General features: G+C 44.8%; 1 protein-coding gene across 2 annotated transcripts in view; it reads left to right on the top strand.

Annotated features, from left to right (window-relative positions):
- SNX2 (sorting nexin 2) overlaps positions 1-19,750 on the top strand; it is a 162,000-nt gene that overhangs the window by 15,952 nt on the left and 126,298 nt on the right. For both annotated transcript variants that reach the window (XM_033929011.1, XM_033929010.1), the window contains exon 2: positions 10,962-11,079. In XM_033929011.1, the coding sequence (XP_033784902.1) occupies positions 10,962-11,079 (118 nt within the window). The remainder of the gene's footprint in view (positions 1-10,961; positions 11,080-19,750) is intronic.

Below are 19,750 nucleotides of genomic sequence, written 5' to 3'. Positions count from 1 at the left end.
AGCATAGAATCTGTATTGCTACTTGGGTTCTAGTTAGGCACTTGAGACCTGGGTTGCCCACTGTTGGAAACAGGATACTGGGCTTGATGGACCTTTGGTCTGTCTCAATATGGCAATTCTTATGTTCTTATGCATACTTTAATGTCTGTCTATTGCAGTGGTCTTCTCTAAAGTTTAAGTTTGGTGCCACTTTGGATCCAAATGAGCTAAAGGTGAACCACCAAATATCTTCCCATGCGAGACTGCAACACTGCTGACAAGTGTGTATCAATGACATCTACACAACCAGCCTACCTTCAAACTTTTTATTGAGAGTATCTTCAAGGAGGGGGGGGATTTCCAAATGCATTCCCTTCATTTACTGAGAAATGCCTTTTCTTTTAGGAATGCAGCTTCACTTCTATCCGCCTTCCCCTATTTGCCTTGAGCTTGAGTAGAGAAGCAGAATACAAGAAAAAACCCAATGATGAGGTCCACCTCGGAGGCTTCCAGGGGCCACCATTGGCTTCCCAGGCCTTGCATTGAAGAACACTGGTCTCTTTGTTTTAACTTTGGAACCATTGGACCTAGCACCAAAAAACCTATTGCAGAGGTATGTTAGTGGGAGGAGGACATCTTAAAGTTAATGGATGAGTTGGAGGAGGGGTGGCCAGGGCAAATTTTGGCAGTTTATCTGACAACAGGTTGCTAATGAAGAAGGTGAAGAGAGACCTTGAAAAGAAGATTGTGCTGGAAGCAAAAACGTACTGTAAAAACTTTTAAAGGTATATTAAAAGCAAAAAGCGAAGAAGAGAATCAGTTGGATCACTAGACGACCAAGGGATAAAAAGGGCCTCTCAGGGAAGACAAGGATGTAGCGGAGAGATTAAATGAAATCTTTGCCTCTGTCTTCCCTGAGGAAGATGTGGGGGAGCTACCAGTACCAGAAATGGTATTCAATTCTGATGAATCAGGGAAACTCATACAAATATCTGTAATACTGGATAATGTAATGGGTCAATTTGACAAACTGAACAGTAACAAATTGCCTGGACCAGATGGTTACATCCCAGAGTACCGATAGAATTGAAAAATGAACTTGCAGAGCTATTGTTGGTAATCTGTAATTTTTCTTTAAAATCCAGCATAGTATCAGAAGACTGGAGGTGCCCTACTTGATGTAGATTCTTAAAAAGAATTCCAGATGTGATCAAAAAATTATAAACTGGTGAATTGATGTCTGTGCCGGGTAAAATGGTAGACTATTATAAAGAACAAAATGACAGAACATATATATAAGAATGTATTAATGAGAGAAAGCCAATAGAGATTTAGTCAAGAGAAATCTTGCCTCACTAATCTACTGCATTTCTTTGAAGGGGTGAATGAACATGTGGATAAAGGTGAGCCAGTTGATATTGTGTATTTGGATTTTCAAAAGGCATTTGACAAAGTACCTTATGAAAGACTTCTGAGGAAATTAGAAAGTCATGGGATAGGAGGTAATGGTTGAAATAACAGGTTGAAAGACAGAAAATAAGAGAGTAGGTTTAAATGGTCAATATTCTGAATGGAGAAGGGTAAATAGAGAGGTTCAAACAACTAAAACAAATTCCCTTATAGCAAAACAATACTATTCTTCAATCTAACAATCAATTGCTGTGAATTGTTGTATAGTGGAACAGAGCTTGAAATAACGATTATCAGTGGAGGAAAAGCCTCGAAAACCCATTGGAGAAGAAACACTTGCCTAACTTGAAAGGGTGAAAAACCTCATTGTCAAGTTAAACAGTGCTAATCAGTTTAAACAATTTTGATACATATAAACGGTGTCATAATTTTTGTGCTGATGCACTTATCTTGTCTCGGCGTGGTGGAGCAAACAAATGATCTTCCCAAGCCAACTTAAGTATGTCTAACATGTTCAGTTTCTCTCATCAAGTATTAACATCTACTGAGATTTCAGTATTATCAAAAGGATTATCCTTTGTTCCTTATTCTAATTACAATTCATTACATACACGTATTAGTATGTACAAATTTATTAGGAAATGCTATCTGACCCTGTTTTGTAAAGATCAGAATGATATGCATCGGGACCAACAGAGCTTATAAAAGCCATCCACTTGGACACCCCCCCCCCCCCAGGGCTAGGGACTCCCATTTACAGGTGTTTCAAAATCTGGTTGAGCTTGAAATCACAAAGATCGTGAGGGGCCAAAGTAGGATTAAAAGTAATATGAATGTAGAGCAACAGAAAGCTATTAAGACTCTGGCATATGCTGCTTGCTCATTTCTCTGTGTTCTTTGTTTATACCTCTGCTGAAAAACTGTTTTTGAGGAAATGTTATATCTTAGGGAAAAAGTGTATTCTGAATCACTGGTTGTCTGATGTTCCTCCTTCCTTCTGGTATTGGAGGAATAAATTACACGAATTTATGGGATGGGAAGCTAGACTGGCTTACTCCTCTCGCCGCAGAAGCAGAGACTTTGTCTGTACTTGGTCTCCTTATTTGGACATTCTGCCTCCCAGGAGCCAGAGTCGCATCTTGAACCGACTGCAGTTGTATCCTGCCCCACCTATCTGATCTTGGTTATCTCTTTGTTCCTGGCTTGGGGGAGAGGGAAGGGGTTGGGGGATGGGTTTGTTGGGTGGGGGTCTGCCAGTGGGGGGGAGGGTTTAAGGGGCAGAGGTGCCTACCCAGGAGGACATCAGAGTCCAGTCCTCGGGGGAGTTTCCCCCTTTCTTGTATCTGTTAAATTCATGTCTGCTATTTTGTATTGGTTGGTTTTTGGTTCTTTCGTTATTCACCCTGCTGACAAAGGCAGGGGAATTGTCATTTTGGATACAGAAGCATATGTTGCAGAGACTATGCGCCAACTAAGTGACACTCAGTGAAATTAGCATCCGATCCGACTGGAATTATCTGAGTTCATCCATCATGTTCTTCTTCAGGCTTTAGAAGGCGCTGTAATTATTGAAAAAGAATATAAATTCATGCAACAAGATTTTCCTGTAACTCCTGTCATATACTTTGTGCCAAAGATTCATAAAAGCCCTACAGGTCCTCCTGGGTGTCCCATAGTATCAGGCTTTGGCTCACTTTTGGAGCCTCTGTCTGATTTTTGTGGATTTCCATCTTAAAAGTGAGATTTCCAAAGCAAGATACATAGTAACATAGTAGATGACGGCAGATAAAGACCCGAATGGTCCATCCAGTCTGCCCAACCTGATTCAATTTAAATTTTTAAATTTTTTCTTCTTAGCTATTTCTGGGCAAGAATCCAAAGCTTTACCCGGTACTGTGCTTGGGTTCCAACTGCCGAAATCTCTGTTAAGACTTACTCCAGCCCATCTACACCCTCCCTTCCAGTCTCTCCTCATATGTCTTCTGGCGCAAGCCTCCTATCATTTTCGTCGCCCTCCTCTGGACCGTCTCAAGTCTTCTTATGTCTTTTGCCAGATACTGTCTCCAAAACTGAACACAATACTCCAAGTGGGGCCTTACCAATGACCTGTACAGGGGCATCAACACCTTCTTCCTTCTACTGACTACGCCTCTCTTTATACAGCCCAGCATCCTTCTGGCAGCAGCCACTGCCTTGTCACACTGTTTTTTCACCTTTAGATCATCAGACACTATCACCCCAAGGTCCCTCTCCCCTTCTTACATTTAAGATACCACAGACATGTTGAATTTATTGCACGCTCAGATGAGTGTACCCACAGAAGCTCTCATGGTAACCCTTGATATAACAGCATTATATACGAATATTCCCCAGCAGGCTGCTGTCAAAATCATTCGGGAACATTTTCTTACTCTTTCATTGTCAGCCTTGCAAGTTGACTTTTTTTGCTTGCCATAACTAATATAGCATTGGGGAAAAATTATTTCAAATTTGATTATATGTTGTTTATGCAGGAAAAGGATACTGCAATGGGGAGCTACCATGGCACCTTCAGTGGCATGCTTGTATGTAAGTGACTTTGAGGAAAAGTTTGTGTACACCTCATAGTATTATGAGAACATCTGTGTTTGGAAGCACTTTATATACTATATATTTTTGGTTTGGACCAACACGGAAAAGCAATTTCACATTTTTGTCCAATAGTTGAATACGTGTTATCCTAATTTGTCATTTACAGCCACAGTAAATCCATATAACATTTCTTTTTTGGACATATCCATTAATTTGGAAGAAGTGTTTAAAACTACTATATACCAGAAGGATACTGATCAAAATCATCTTTTGTGTTTCGACAGTTATCCTAAGTACCTGAGGATTAATTTACCTACTGGGCAGTTTTTGAGCCTCCGACGTCTATGGAAATGTTGTCGAATATAAGGCACAAAGGTAGAACATGTGGCAGAGGTTTATAGAGTGTGGATACCCCAGGGGAATCATTAAGAGGGCAAACAAATGAGCCCTGTATAAACAAAGTGAGCATCTATTGCAGAAGAATGATACGGTTAGTGAGTCAGCCTTGGTGTGTGTTTTGCCTTATTCGTATAGGGCATTCCAGATTAAAAAATAATTCAGAAGCATTGGTTTATATTGCTTTCTCATGAGGTGTTTAAGAACTTACCCTAGGGGGAAAAAATTTGCGTGAACTTGTGACCCACTCCTATTTTACCACTCACAATTTTCAAAGACCATTTCAAACAAGGGGACGTGATTGATGTGGACATTGTATCGTAGGCAAGCATGCTATAATCACTGATATGGTCACACATCCATGTTTGGAGTGAATACCGTATTTTCACGCAGATAACGCGCACCCGTGTAAAACACGCACACGGGTATAGCGCGCAGAAACCACGATTTTATGTACAAAAACTTTTGTATACCGCGCTCACGGGTATACCGCGCATGCAGCCCGACTGTCCTTTCGCCCGCCCCGACTCTCCTCTGGCCACCCCGACTCTCCTTTCGCCCTCCCCGACTCTCCGTGCGCTGTCCCGACTATCCGTTCACCCTCCCTGACTTTCCGTGCACTGCCCCGCCTCTCCGTGCGCTGTCCCGACTCTCCGTTCACCCTCCCTTACTTTCCGTGCACTGCCCCGACTCTCCGTGCGCTGTCCCGACTCTCCGTTCACCACAAGGAGATACTGACAAACCACTGAAAGAGATCCCAGGAACAACACCCAAAGACCCACTCAGTATGTGAACCAGTTGAGTGGAGTGGACTAGGATAACTGGGGGGTGGAAATGGACCCGGAGTTTTCTCAGCAGAATTTCCCAGACCACCTCTTCCTCTCAACACATTGACACGCTAGTGGGTTTATTTTATAGCTTTTTCACTCCCTTCGGTCTGCCTGTCCCCCTTGAAGTCCTGTCCCCCTTGAAGGTCTGTCCCCATCCTGAAAGCCTGATGCCCCCCCCCGACGTCCGATACATCCCCCCCCCGGCAGGACCACTCGCACCCCCACCCCGAAGGACCGCCGACTCCCCGACAATATCGGGCCAGAAGGGAGCCCAAACCCTCCTGGCCACGGTGACCCCCTACCCCCACCCCGCACTACATTACGGGCAGGAGGGATCCCAGGCCCTCCTGCCCTCGACGCAAACCCCCCTCCCTCCAACGACCGCCCCCCCAAGAACCTCCGACCGCCTCCCCAGCCGACCCGCGACCCCCCTGGCCGACCCCCACGACACCCCCACCCCCCTTCCCCGTACCTTTGGTAGTTGGCCGGACAGACGGGAGCCAAACCCGCCTGTCCGGCAGGCAGCCAACGACGGAATGAGGCCGGATTGGCCCATCCGTCCCAAAGCTCCGCCTACTGGTGGGGCCTAAGGCGCGTGGGCCAATCAGAATAGGCCCTGGAGCCTTAGTTCCCACCTGGGGGCGCGGCCTGAGGCACATGGGCCCAACCTGACCATGTGCCTCAGGCCGCGCCCCCAGGTGGGACCTAAGGCTCCAGGGCCTATTCTGATTGGCCCACGCGCCTTAGGCCCCACCAGTAGGCGGAGCTTTGGGACGGATGGGCCAATCCGGCCTCATTCCGTCGTTGGCTGCCTGCCGGACAGGCGGGTTTGGCTCCCGTCTGTCCGGCCAACTACCAAAGGTACGGGGAAGGGGGGTGGGGGTGTTGTGGGGGTCGGCCAGGGGGGTCGCGGGTCAGCTGGGGGGGCGGTCGGAGGTTCTTGGGGGGGCGGTCGTTGGAGGGAGGGGGGTTGCGTCGAGGGCAGGAGGGCCTGGGATCCCTCCTGCCTGTAATGTAGTGCGGGGTGGGGGTAGGGGGTCGCCGTGGCCAGGAGGGTTGGGCTCCCTCCTGGCCCAATATTGTCGGGGAGTTGGGGAGTCGGCCGGGCAAGAGGGCTTGGGCTCCCTCTTGCTCCGATCGTGGATGCGGGTGCGGGTGGGAGCGCGTGCGAGCGGTCGTTCGGGGTGGGGGTGCGAGCGGTCCTGCTGGGGGGTTGAATCGGGCGTTGGGCGGGGTGGGAACTATGTAAAAAAAATTTTGTATACCGCGCTCACGCGTATAACGCCCGAGGGGTATGCGCGGTAGGTAAAAACGCGTATAACGCGCGCGTTATATGCGTGAAAATACGGTATACACTTTGCAGTATAAGATCAGTTGTGAATCAGTGGGGGTAGTCTATTTGATCACTTGTCTGTCAGTAATTTTATATAGGACACGCTACCAGAAGCATTCATGTTAGGATCATTGAACATTTGAGTAAGATCCGTCGGGGTTAGATCATGGCTCCTTTAACAGATCATTGGCAAGATAAGTCACATATAATAGACCAGTGTTCTTCAACCTTTTTACACCCGTTGACCGGCAGAAATAAAATAATTATTTTGTGGACCGGCAAACTACTAGGACTAAAATTTTAAAACCCCGTTTACGCCCCATCTCCGCGAGCTCGGTCCCCGCAAACCATCTGATCCTATCTGCACAAGCCGCAATTATGATTTAATATTGAACGTATTTTATTAAAGTATAAAAAGAAACAATATTCTGAACAATTGTGATTTTATATAAATACAAATATACAGAGCACGGACCAACAAAACCCCTGTCTCCCCTCCCCTTCACATATATCCCCTCTACTATCAAGAAAACTGAACAAGCCAAGTTATTATAGAATGCTACATAGAAATATCATGCTAACAGAATACTGCAGTCCCCGGTTATGTGTCTAGCAGTATATATATTTCAAATCTGATATATTCTAATGACAAAATAGAAATAAAATTATTTTTTTCTACCTTTTGTTGTCTCTGGTTTCTGCTTTCATCTTCTTTTCATTCTTTTCCTTCCAGCATCTGCCTGTTCCATCCAATGTCTGCCCTCTCCCCCTTTCATATGTATCTGACTTCTTTCTATGCCCCTCTTCCCTGTCCATCCAGCCTGTTCCTCCTCTCTCCTTTTTACATCATTCATTCCAGCTTCACTGCCTTCTTCATTTTTATCTTTCCTACACCAGATCTAGCATCTTTATCCCTCTCTCATTTCTCTGCTGACCCCCTTTCCAGCATCAATGTCTCTCTACTTTCTCATTCCTCTCTCTCCCCTTTCCCTCATCTGATCTCTCCATTCCATCCTGACCCCCTTCCCCTCCTGTAATCTCCCTGCCAGCTGTTTCCTAACCTTTTTTCTTTCTCCCGTCCCTCCTTCCTTTTTTTCCTTCTCCCTTCCCTCCTCCTTCTATCCAACATTAACTCTCTTCCCATCCCTTTCCCTCCTCCCCTCCCAACAGCATCTCTCCTTCTTCTCCTTTCCCTCCTCCCTCTATCCAACATTAATTCTCTTCCCATCCCTTTCCCTCCTCCCCTCTCAACAGCATCTCTCCTTCTTCTACTTTCCCTCCTCCCTCTGTCCAACATTAACTCTCTTCCTAGCCCTTTTCCTCCTCCCCTTCCAGCAGCATCTCTCCTTCTTCTCCCTTCCCTCCTCCCTCTATCCAACATTAACTCGGTTCCCATCCCTTTCCCTCCTCCCCTCCCAGCAGCTTCTCTCCTTCTAACTCTCTCCAAGTCCAGTAACAGCTCTCCCTTTATCCAGCAGCTTCCAAGCCTCCTACAGTGGCTTCCTCCCTTCCAGCAGCTCTCAGTACTTGCCTGCAGGAAGTTGCTGGTAAATCACTGCCCTGGCAAGTAGGAGAGCTGATGGGAGGGGAGACAGCCACTGTGAAGGCTCCCCAGGATCTTGCTCGCACACGCTGACCATCTCCCTCCACCTGCACCTGAATCTGCAGCTCTCTCCGTTCTAATCGCAACTTCCTCGCGGCCCTCTTCAGCAACTCGGCAGGGGCGGCGATCAAGACAGGCCGCCGACGTCGGAACCTTCACTCTCTGAGTCCCGCCTATTTTGTTTCAACTTCCTGTTTCCAAACAGGCGAGACTCACAGAGGGAAGGCCCCGACGTCGGCAGCCTGTCTTGATCGCCTGAGGCTGGGAGGAACATTAGTCAGCAGGAACCGCAGTCGGAAGGACCCGCAGTCGGCAGGAAATTTAACTGCCAACTTGATCTCGCCGGCCGTGAGGTACTCTTCAGCAGGTGTTTAAGAGTGGGTTCTCTGAGGAAACTGGGCTGGCGAAATGGCATCAGAACCTGCAAGTCCACTGTAAACCCTTTTCAGTTAAGTGCATGAATAATTGAAAATATATTGGATAGTAATGGCTAGAGCATAATATGATTGCACAGAAAAGGTATCTTTTAAGTGCCGTGATTGACCAAGAGAGGTGCATTTAGAGGTGTGTCCCTGGTTGTGGTCTCTCTACCATAATGGTTCTGAGCACTTATGGTTATACTGTGGAAAAACATGAAAGTGAATCATTGGTTGATCTTTTTACTGTGATTGGATTATCCTTGGGTTTTGATTCAGCCTTGTGTGTGAAGTTTTTCCCAGTTTGTATTTTTGAGAATTCTCAGGCTCTGTCAGATGATGTCATAAGAACATATCATAGTTTAAAATAAGGAACAAAGCTCTCCTAACTTGTAAAGCGTCCAAGTTTATTCAGTCTTTGCTGTCCTGCTCTACGGACGAACCTGCTGGGCGGCTTAGCATCTAAAACATTAAGGGATTCATAATCGAAACAGAAATACGTCTAAAATCCTGCCCAAATCGGTACTTGGACAACCTTCGGGTCTACTCTTCCTTAATACACATTTCATCTTCTATACAGTGTTGCTCCCTTGGATTTTTGCAGCCCAAATGCATGACCTTGCATTTTTAGCATTAAATCTTAGAAACATTATGTCAGATAAAGGCCAAATGGCCCATCTAGTCTGCTCATCCACAGTAACCATTATATCTTCCTCTATCAGATCCCATGCTTTCTTGAATTCAGACATAGTCTCTGTCTCCACCACGTCTTCTGGGAGACTGTCCATGCATCTACCACCTTTTCTGAAAAAAAAAAAAAGTATTTCCTAAAATTACTCCTGACACTTATTCAGGCTAGATGAGTCATCTCTGTGCAGACTCTAGACTCCTGTGATGTGGAAGGTTCTTGTTTTGCAGTTGTAAATTTAGCACACAGGCTTAAAGAGTTTCATAATGTAGGGACCAATCCATCCTATATGAAGTCTTTCAATAATAAGGTGGTTCTCCACATTCATCTGAGGTTCCTTCTTAGATTGTGTTGGATTTTCACTTGTTCTGTCAACATTTTTTCCTTTTGGCCTCATGCTCACAAAGATATAATATTCCTTACACCTAGCTTTTTCTTTTGATTCTAATAAACCTGGGACAACTGTTGCTAGATTGCCTCTAATTGGCTAGTAGACTTTTGGGTCATGTCAAAGTTCATAACATCCAATCCATAGGTCAGCCTCCATGGAGGAAGTTTCCAGGGCTGTGACATAGACTTAAGTCCATATATTCACATCCTTCTACGTTTTGGAAAATGATTCCTGACGGGATTTGGTCAGTTGGTCTTTCAGAATTACTTTGGTGTTTAGAATCGACTCCCAGCCACACATTTTGCCTTGATTTCAAGACTGCTTTCAAAAATAAGCAAAACTGAAAGATTTGTTGCAACCCCCCAAAAAAAAGTTTGCAGCATCTGTCCGATTATGTTTTTCCTTTTTTGTTAAACAGATTATAGTTATGGAGTCTCATCTGTGAGGACTTGGTATCCTTACTGTCCTTGGAGAAAGCAGCTACATAACTTTTAACAGATGATTTGAATGAACTGTCCCTTAGAGGTGTCTTCTGCTCTGTTAGAGAATAAAGTAGCTCCTGTACAACAGCTAGCAGAAATTGCATGCATGCATGCATGGTAGGTCTTCTCAAAAATTCCCAAATATAGAAAACTGGAAAGATTATATATACAGACTGTCAGATGGTATTGTGCATCTTTGAAGACTTCCATCTTTATTCTTTGGTCAATGAAGGGTACATGCTATAGGTAAGTACTGTGACTTGATTTTCACTACCCCTAAAAATTCATAATTAGCTTGAAAGTGAACACTAAGTAAATGTCCTTGAATGTTGTATTCCAGGTTTGAAGATGGTGTCCACCAGTTCAGAGATGTTCAGAATATTGCTTCATGATAGACCAGGTGTTAAAAATTTGAATTGATTTAAGCTGAGAATCATCTTTAACTTTGATGTCTATTTTTAAGATACACAGAAGAAAATATGAGACAGGATCCTTCACTTAGGACATTTTCAGCAACAAGACATGTCTATATTTACAAGAGTGCTAGAAATTGAATTGTGCATCAGTGGCTAGATTGAGTGACATAATTCATCTCAAAGTTTTTTGCTTGTGAATAAGTTTTAAGTAATCGGTGCCATGAAGAATACTGGAACAAGATGAGGAAGTGATTAATCCATAGAAGTAGGAAATAAAAATAGCTGATTCTCAATGGTGTTTCCTGTTATTTCTTGTTCACTGCATGTTAAAAAAAAAGGTTGTCATCGTTTTGACAGACTACAGCAAGAATATAGTTGCAGTGAAGTGTGTGTGTTTGGGTTTTTTTTTGGCTTCATCAAAATTGTCTTCCCCCTTTGTTTTACAGTCAAGTCCCTCATCTCCAGAGCCTGCCAGTCTTCCTGCAGAAGACATCATTGTAAATTCTAATGGTCCAAAGCCCGCAGAAATTAATCTTGATGATGACCAGGAAGATCTTTTTGCTGGTAGGTTTCTATTTTTTTTAATATATTATTTTCAAGCTTGCATGTTGGTTTGAATGTCTCAAACATACTGTAACTATGTGCTAGCCTATCAGTAACTTGAAAAATCAAGTCTAGTGTGAGGTCTCTTATCTTCATCAGTAACTGAGGCATATTATTTTAACTTTTCTGCTACGGCTTAGTCTGAGGCCTCTGGTTCTCAACTTTTTGATAAACTACAGCAAGAATATGGTTGCAGGTGTGTGTGTGTATTTGTGTGGGGGGGGGTTGGCTGTATCAAAGTTCTCCCCACCTTGTTTTATACCAAAGGTGGCGGATAATGAAATTCGCTCAGAGAAAGTGAGTAGTGGAGTGCCATAAGGATTGGTGTTAGGGACGATTCTGTTCATTATGTTTGTGAGCAACATTTCTGAAGGGATAGAAGGTAAGATTTGCCTTTTTGCAGATGATACCAAAATTTGAAACAGTGGACACCCCAGAGGGAGTGAAAAACATGAAAAAGGATCTGCAAAAGTTAGAAGAATGGTCTAATTTTTGGCAACTAAAATTCAGTGCAAAGAAGTGCTGAGTGATGCACTTGGGGAGTAGAAATCTGAAGGAACTGTATGTGCTGAGAGGTAAGAGACTGATATGCACAGATGGGAAGAGGGACCTTGGGGTGCTGGTGTCTGAGGTTCTGAAGGTAATGAAACAGTGTGACAAGGCAGTGGTTGTAGCCAGAAGGATGCTGGACTGTAAAGAAAGAGGCTTAACCAGTAGAAGAAAAAGAGGTGTTAATGCCTCTATACAGATCATTGATGAGACCACACCTGGAGTACTGTGTTCAGTTTTAGAGGCCGTATTTGGCTAAAGATGTAAAAAGACTTAAAGCGGTCCAGAGAAAAGCAATGAAAGTTGTACGAGGCCTGCACCAAAAGACGTACAAAAAGAGATTGGAGGACCTCAATATGGGACAGGTGTGATATGATACAGATGTTTAAATACTCGTACTTGAAAAGTATTAATATAAAAACAAATCTTTTCCAGAGAAAGGAGAATGGTAAAACTAGAGGGCATGAATTGAGGTTGTGAAGTGGCAGATTTAAGAGTAATATTAAGAAGTTCTTTTTCATGGAGAGGATGGTAGATGCCTGGCATGCCCTCCCAAGGAAGGTAGTGGAGATGAATATGGTAATGGATTTCAAAAAAGCATGTAATGAACCAGGCTCCAGCCCTCCTTCCTCGCATAAGGCATCACCCTTTCTGAGGCATAGGGCGAAGACTCCTCGACGTTCCTCTCAGTGAGACCTGCCTGGTTCGAGGCACAGTTCTCCACATCAGTCAAGGCATCCATCAAGGCACAGATCCTCTTCTCGAGACAGGCCTCGAGACTCTTCGAGGCCTCCAACTTCAAAGTCGAGGACACCACCTCCGGAGCGTTACACCTATACTTCTTCTCCTGCAAGGGATTCTATCCATTCTCTCAGTGAGTCATCTATACCTGCATATTCAGATCTCAGGTATCAGTACTCCAGAGAAGCTTCACCTTTGTTTTCTGCCTTGCGAGGCGCCTCGAGGTCACCTTCTTTCCCTCGAGGTCAACCTTCCTTGGAGCAGATATCTTTTTCTTCTTTCCTACATCAAATGAGTAAGGACCTAAATATTACTTTGGACTCTTGATTCCAAATACTCTACGGAGTATTTAGAGGAAATGGGTATGTCTCGTCCTCCTGCAGAGTCTCTTAAATTACCCATTAATAGACTTCTTTCTCAAACTTTCAAGCGGAATCTTGAAACACCTTATTCCATTCCTGCTATACCAGGAAAGCTGGAATCTCATTACAGAATGGTCCACTGCAAGGGCTTCGAGAAATCTCAGTTATCCCATCAGTCCCTTCTCATGGAGTCTTCTCTGAAAAAGACCAATACTGCCAAAGTTTATGCCACTGTCTCTCCTGGAAGAGAGGGCAGGACCATGGACAAGTTTGGTCAACGTTTGTATCAAAATTCTCTTATGGCAACTAGAGTTTTGAATTACAATTTTGTTTTTATTTCTTATTTCAAGCATTTGCTTGACACACTGCCTGAATATTTAAAATATATTCCTCAACAGTATCTTCCAGGGTTTCAGCATGCGATTACCACCCTGACTCAACTCCCCATGCATCTCTTGCAATCTTCCTATGATACATTTGAGCTTTCCTTGAAGGTCACTGCGCCGACTTGCCTGGCTCCGCACTGTAAATATGGACCCCAATCTTCAAGATCGTCTGGCCATCATCCCTTGCCAAGGCAATGAATTGTTTGATGACTCCATCAAGGCAGCTACTAAATCATTGTCTGAACATGAGAAATCGTTTGCTTCCATCATTCGTCCTAAGCCTGCTATCTCTAAAGGCTTCAGACCTCTTCCATCTTATCAAAGACGTTTTCCACAGAGAGCAGCTCCTTATACACGAGCGCCTCCTAAGAAACAACAACATCAGCAGCAAAAATCTCAGACTCCTGTTGAACCTAAGGCATCTCAACCTTTTTGACCATCTAATACAGAGCATAACTTCCATCGTTCTGCCTCTGTCCTCTCTCCTTCCCATTGGAGGTCTTCTCCATCATTTTTACCACTGCTGGGAGATGATTATATCAGACCTCTGGGTGCTGTCTATCCTCAAGGAAGGATACGCTCTTCGTTTCCTCCAGATCTTCCTCAAAGAGAGTATCCTTCCAGTTCATTGCAGACCACCCTTCTTCTTCAGGAAGCTCAAGCTCTGCTTCGTCTCCTTGCCATCTAGAAAGTTCCCTTGGAACAGCAGAGCAGGGGGTTTTACTCCTGTTACTTCCTAGTTTTGAAGAAGACAGGTAATCTGGGCCCTATCTTGGATCTCAGAGCACTCAACAAATTTTTAGTCAAAGAAAAATTCCGCATGTTGTCTCTGGCATCCTTATATCCCCTTCTAGATCAGAACGATTGGTTATGTTCTCTAGATCTCAGAGGCTTACACTCTCATTCCCATTCATCCAGTCTCTCGACAGTTCCTCAGATTTCGGGTGGGAAATCTTCATTTCCAGTACAGAGTGCTACCCTTAGGTCTGGCATTATCTCCAAGAGTTTTCACCAAGTGCCTAGTTGTAGTAGCAGCAGCTCTGCGGAACTATACCTGGACGATTGGCTCATCAAAGATTCAACATCTCAAGGGACTATTTGGTTCCTTCAAAGTTTGGCTAGCTGCCTTGGACTTTGTGCAACTCAGAGCATTCCTTCCTTATCAGCGTCAGGATGCTCTCATTCACCTTTGTCACAAAGTGACATCCAACTCTACACTGTCAGCGAGAGACATGATGGTTCTCCTAGGTCACATGACCTCTACAGCTCACTTGACTCCTTTTGCCAGACTTTTCCTCAGAATCCCTCAGTGGACCCTGGCATTTCAGTGGGCTCAGGCTTTCGACCCACTTTCTCAACACATCAGAGTGACTCCTTCATTGAGACTTAATTTGATTTTTCTTTTCTGCCCAATATCTCCAGAGGTTTACTGTTTCAAATGCCCCCTCATCAGAAGGTCCTCACGACAGATTCTTCGACCTACACTTTGGGGGCTCATCTCGATGGTCTCCGTACTCAAGGCCACGAATCGTCAGTCTCACATCAATCTTTTGGAACTCAGAGCAATTTTCAATGCTCTCAAAGCTTTTCATCATTTTCTTCACGACCAGGTAGTCCTCATTCGGACAGACAACCAAGTCGCTATGTACTATGTCAACAAGCAGGGAGGAACAGGATCTCTCCCTCTTTGCCAGGAAGCTCTGAAAGTTTGGAATTGGGCAATCCTTCACTACACCTTCCTAAAAGCTGTCTACATTCAAGGAGAGAAAAACTGTCTGGCGGACAAATTGAGCCATCTTCTCCAACCTCACGAATGGACACTCAATTCCTCGCCTCTTTATCCCATTTTTTTCTTATTGGGGAACTCCTCGGATAGATTTCTTTGCATCTCCCCACACCAACAAACTGCCTCAGTTCTGCTCCAGGATATACTCCCCACACCGACTGGAGGCAGATGCTTTTCTACTGGAATGGACGAATCAGTTTCTCTATGTGTTCCCTCCATTCCCTCTCATACTCAAGACACTTGTCAAACTCAAACAGTGACATGCCTCCATAATTCTGATAGCTCCTCGGTGGCCCAGGCAACCTTGGTACTCCCTTCTATTTCAACTCAGCAGCAGGGAGCCACTGTTTCTACCAGTTTTTCCCTCTCTGCTTACACAGAGTCAGGGGTCTCTGCTTCATCCCAAACTGCAGTTTCTAAATCTGACAGCTTGGTACGTCTCAACTTAACTGCCACTCTACAGTTTTCTCAATCTGTACAGGACATTTTTGAGGCTTCTAGGAAGCCTACCATTAGACAATGCTACAATCAGAAATGGACTAGATTTTCTGCTTGGTGCACCATTCATCACAAGGAGCCTCAATCTACCTCCTTGTCTTCAGTTTTGGATTACCTGTTCCATTTGTTTCAATTAGGCCTCAAATCCACATCCATTTGAGTCCATTTCAGTGCAATTACTGCTTTCCATCAGCCTATCGAAGGGAAGTTCATCCTTTGGTTTCCAGATTTTCAATGTCAAACCACCTCTCACACCTTCTCCAGTGGTTTGGGATCTCAATGTTATTCTTACTCAATTGATGAAGCCTCCCTCTGAACCAATGGCTTTGGCTCATCTCAAATATCTCACTTGGAAAGTAGTTTTTCTCACTGCTCTCACGTCTGCTCGCAGGGTCAATGAGCTACAAGCTTTAGTTGCAGACCCACCTTTCACAGTATTCCATCATGACAAGGTGGTCCTCCTCCGAACTCATCCTTAATTCTTATCTAAAGTGGTTTCAGAATTTCATCTCAATCAATCCATTGTACTTCCAGTGTTTTTTCCAAAGCCTCATTCTCATCCTGGAGAAATAGCTCTTCATACTCTGGACTCTAAGCATGCTTTGGCTTTCTACTTACAAAGAACTCAGCCACACAGATCTTTACCTTAAGTTTTTGTCTCCTTTGATCCAAACAAGTTGGTCTGGTCACAGCTCTGCGGACATTCACCAAGGTGATAGTGGTCGTTGTGGCAGCGTTGCCAAGGGAAAGCATTTTAGTTCATCCCTACCTGGACGACTGGTTGATTCGAGCGAAGTCATTCCAGGAGAGCACCCGGATCACGGCTCGGATGGTGGAGTTTCTGTAATCGCTATGATGGGTAGTCAACCTTTCCAAGAGCCGATTATCTCCCTCTCAGTTCCTGGAATGTTTAGGAGTGCTGTTCGAGATCTCCTTCCAGAGGCCCGAGTAAGCAAATTGCAATCTCAGATTCACCTGCTTATGGCATCCCGGTATCCTCGGGCGCAGAATTTCCTCCAAGTCTTGGGGTCGATGGCGGCTTCCCTCAATGTGGTGAAGTGATCGCCCACATGCATCCTCTTCAGTATGCTCTTCTTCGGTGGTGGTCGCCTCAGAGACACAGTCTAGATCATCCTGTTCCGCTTCCAGGCTTGGCTCGGTGCAGTCTTCGGTGGTGGCTCCAAACCTCCCATCTTGTACAAGGGGTGAGTCTGGACCAGCCGCAGTGGACAGTGCTACTTACGGATGCCAGTCTTCTCGGTTGGGGAGCTTAGTGTCTAGGTCACTCAGCTCAGGGCACTTGGTCCACGGAGGAGGCTTCTTGGTCGATCAGTGTCTTGGAGACCAGAGCCATCTGTCTGGCGCTGTTAGCCTTCCAGTCCTTTCTGATGGGCAAGTCAGTCAGAGGTCTTTCGGACAATGCCAGGGCAGTGGCCTATGTCAATCAGGGGGGCACCAGGAGCACTTTGGTGGTACAGGAGGTGGCTCTGCTCATGGTCTGGGCGGGGTTTCATCTTCAGAACATATCAGCCTCCAACATGGCCGGAGTGGAGACTGTTTAAGCGGACTTCCTAAGTCGTCACGTACTAGATCTCAGAAATGGTGTCTAAGTCCTGTGGCCTTTCAGTTGATAGTGCAGTCTTGGGGTCAGCCCTTCATGGACCTGATGGCCACAAGTGTCACCACCAAAACACTCTGCTTCTTCAGTCATCACAGAGACGGTCAGGCCGAGGGCCTGGATGCTCTAGTTCAACCATGGTCAACGGAGGGGTTGTTGTATGTGTTCTCTCCTTGGCCATTAGTAGGCTGAGTTCTTCTTTGCATAGTTAGACATCCAGGTCTTGTGGTTCTGGTGGCTCCAGATTGGCTCCGACGATCGTGGTACGTGGATATGTGAGGCATCTGGTGGCGGATCTTCTTCCTCTGCCTCTCTTGGACGACCTTCCAATGTTCGATCCGGGTCCCTTCTGTCTTACAGCTTGGCTCTTGAAAGGGGTCACCTAGGTAAGAAGGGGTATTCAGATAAGTGACCTCAATCCTCTTGGGGTACCGGAGGCTTTCTATCTCTCGGGCTTGTGAGGGTTTGTCGTATATTTGAGGAGTGGTGTGCTGCGCGTGAAGTGGTTTCTTTTTGCACTTCCTTGCCTACCATCTTAGAGTTCTTGCAGGATGGCCTGGACAGGAGACTGGCTTGGTCTTCTCTTCGGGGTCAGCTTGTGGCCTTGTCAGCCTTTTGTGGGTTGTTGAAAGGTCAGAATTTGACTGCCATTCCTGATGTGATTCGCTTCTTGCGGGCGGCCAAATTGCTCAAGCCTCCCCTGCCACCCTCTGTTCCATCTTGGGATCTGAATCTGGTTCTGTCCATTCTAATAATAATAATAATAATAACTTTATTTTTCTATACCGCCATAGTCAGGCGACTTCTAGGCGGTTTACATTGTAAGAAAGCTGGACATTCAGCGAATAACAAAGGTCTTAGTACAGTACAATGCTAATACAATACAATAAATCCACATATAATACAATACAGTGAGTCTAAATACAATACTATACAATAAGTTTAAATACAGTGCCGAACAAAGAGTCTAGATGCCGTACAATAGTCTAGATGGTAAACTTACATATTAATTGGAGATCTAAGGGTAATGAGTGTCTGAAAGATTTAGAACATCCATGAGGGGGGTCTTAGTGGGGGAGGGGACCGTTTTAGTCAATGAATTTAGCGAATAGGGTGGTTTTGATCGATTTGCGGAATGCATTATAAGTCATATTTGGTTCGTTTATGTGGTTTTTCAGCCAGGTTTGCTGTCTGTTCGCTTGGAACTTAAAGGTTCTGTCCAAGAAGGATTTGTATCTGCAGCCTGTAGTCTTTGGGTATGCAAAGATGTTTTTGTTTCTGGTCGTTCTTGTGGGGTTGTGTAGGGTGAAGTGAGTTTGTAGGTATGAAGGTGCTAGTCCCCAGGCTTGTTTGAAACAGGTGCAAGCGAATTTGAATAGAATTCGCGCTTCTATTGGAAGCCAGTGCAGCTTTTTATAGTAGGGGCTGATGTGGTCGTTTTTTCTAAGTCCGAAAATTAGGCGAACGGCGGTGTTTTGTATTAATCTCAGTTTTTTTTATTGTTTTTTGTGGGATGCCTAGGTAGATGATGTTGCAGTAGTCAAGAAGGGATAGGATCAGTGCCTGTACCAGCAACCTGAATGATGAAGGGTCAAATAATTTTTTTATGGTTCTTAGTTTCCATAGCGTGTAAAAGCATTTTTTCACTAGTGAGTTTGTGTGGTCAGTCATAGTTAGGTGAGTGTCAAGAGTGATACCCAGTATTTTTATGTTTTTGGAAATTGGGTATTCGTGGTTGTTTATTTTTATCGATGTTTTCGTAATTTTGTCATTGGGACTAGCCAGAAAGACTTTTGTTTTCTCTGCGTTTAGTTTTAGTTTGAAATTAGTGGTCCATTTATCAATTTCGGTCATTGTGTTTGAGAGATTATCTACAGTTTCTTTAGTGATGTCGTTTAAGGGTATAAGGATGGATATGTCGTCCGCATAGATGTAGTATATTAAGTTTAGTTTTTGTAGTAGGTGACCTAAGGAGGCGATATAGATATTGAAAAGTGTGGGGGATAGGGGGGAACCTTGAGGCACGCCTGAAGGGTTTTTCCATGGTTTAGAGTAGTTTCCATTACTGATTACTTGGTAGGATCTGTTTGTTAGGAACTCTTGGAACCATTTCTTTGCCTTTCCCGAGATTCCCATTGCTTCAAGGCACAGTAGCATGATTTCGTGGTCTACCAGGTCGAACGCGCTGCTGAGATCTAATTGTAGGATCAGTGCGCTTTTGCCTTTGCTAAAGAGATCATAAAGGTGGTTCAGCAAGGAGGCTAGGACAGTTTCTGTGTTGTATCCTTTTCTGAATCCTGATTGGTGTTCGCTAAGGAGGTTAAATTTGTCCAGGTAATTGACTAGTTGAAGGTTGACCAATCCTTCCTGTATCTTTGTGAAGAGGGGAATGCTTGCTATGGGTCTGAAATTCTGGTACGCCCACCTTTTGAACCTTTGGGCAACTGCTCTTTGAAGGACCTTACTTTTAAAGCAGTCTTCTTGGTGGCCATTACTTCTGCTAGACAGTTTTCTGAGCTGCAGGCTTTCTCTTGTAGGGCTCCCTTCTTGAAGTTTTCTAGGGAACGGGTTGTCTTACGGCCTGTTCCTTCCTTTCTGCCAAAGGTAGTTTCTCCTTTTCATGTCAGTCAGGCAGTGGTCCTCCCGGTGTTGGGTAGCCGGGATGGCTCTTCAAAGCAGAGACAGTTGCGCC

The sequence above is a fragment of the Geotrypetes seraphini genome, chromosome 1 (assembly GCF_902459505.1).
Source record: "Geotrypetes seraphini chromosome 1, aGeoSer1.1, whole genome shotgun sequence".
NCBI classification, from domain to species: Eukaryota; Metazoa; Chordata; class Amphibia; order Gymnophiona; family Dermophiidae; genus Geotrypetes; species Geotrypetes seraphini.
The sequence above is the reverse complement of the archived record's forward strand: the minus strand, read 5'-3'. Positions and strand labels throughout refer to the sequence as shown.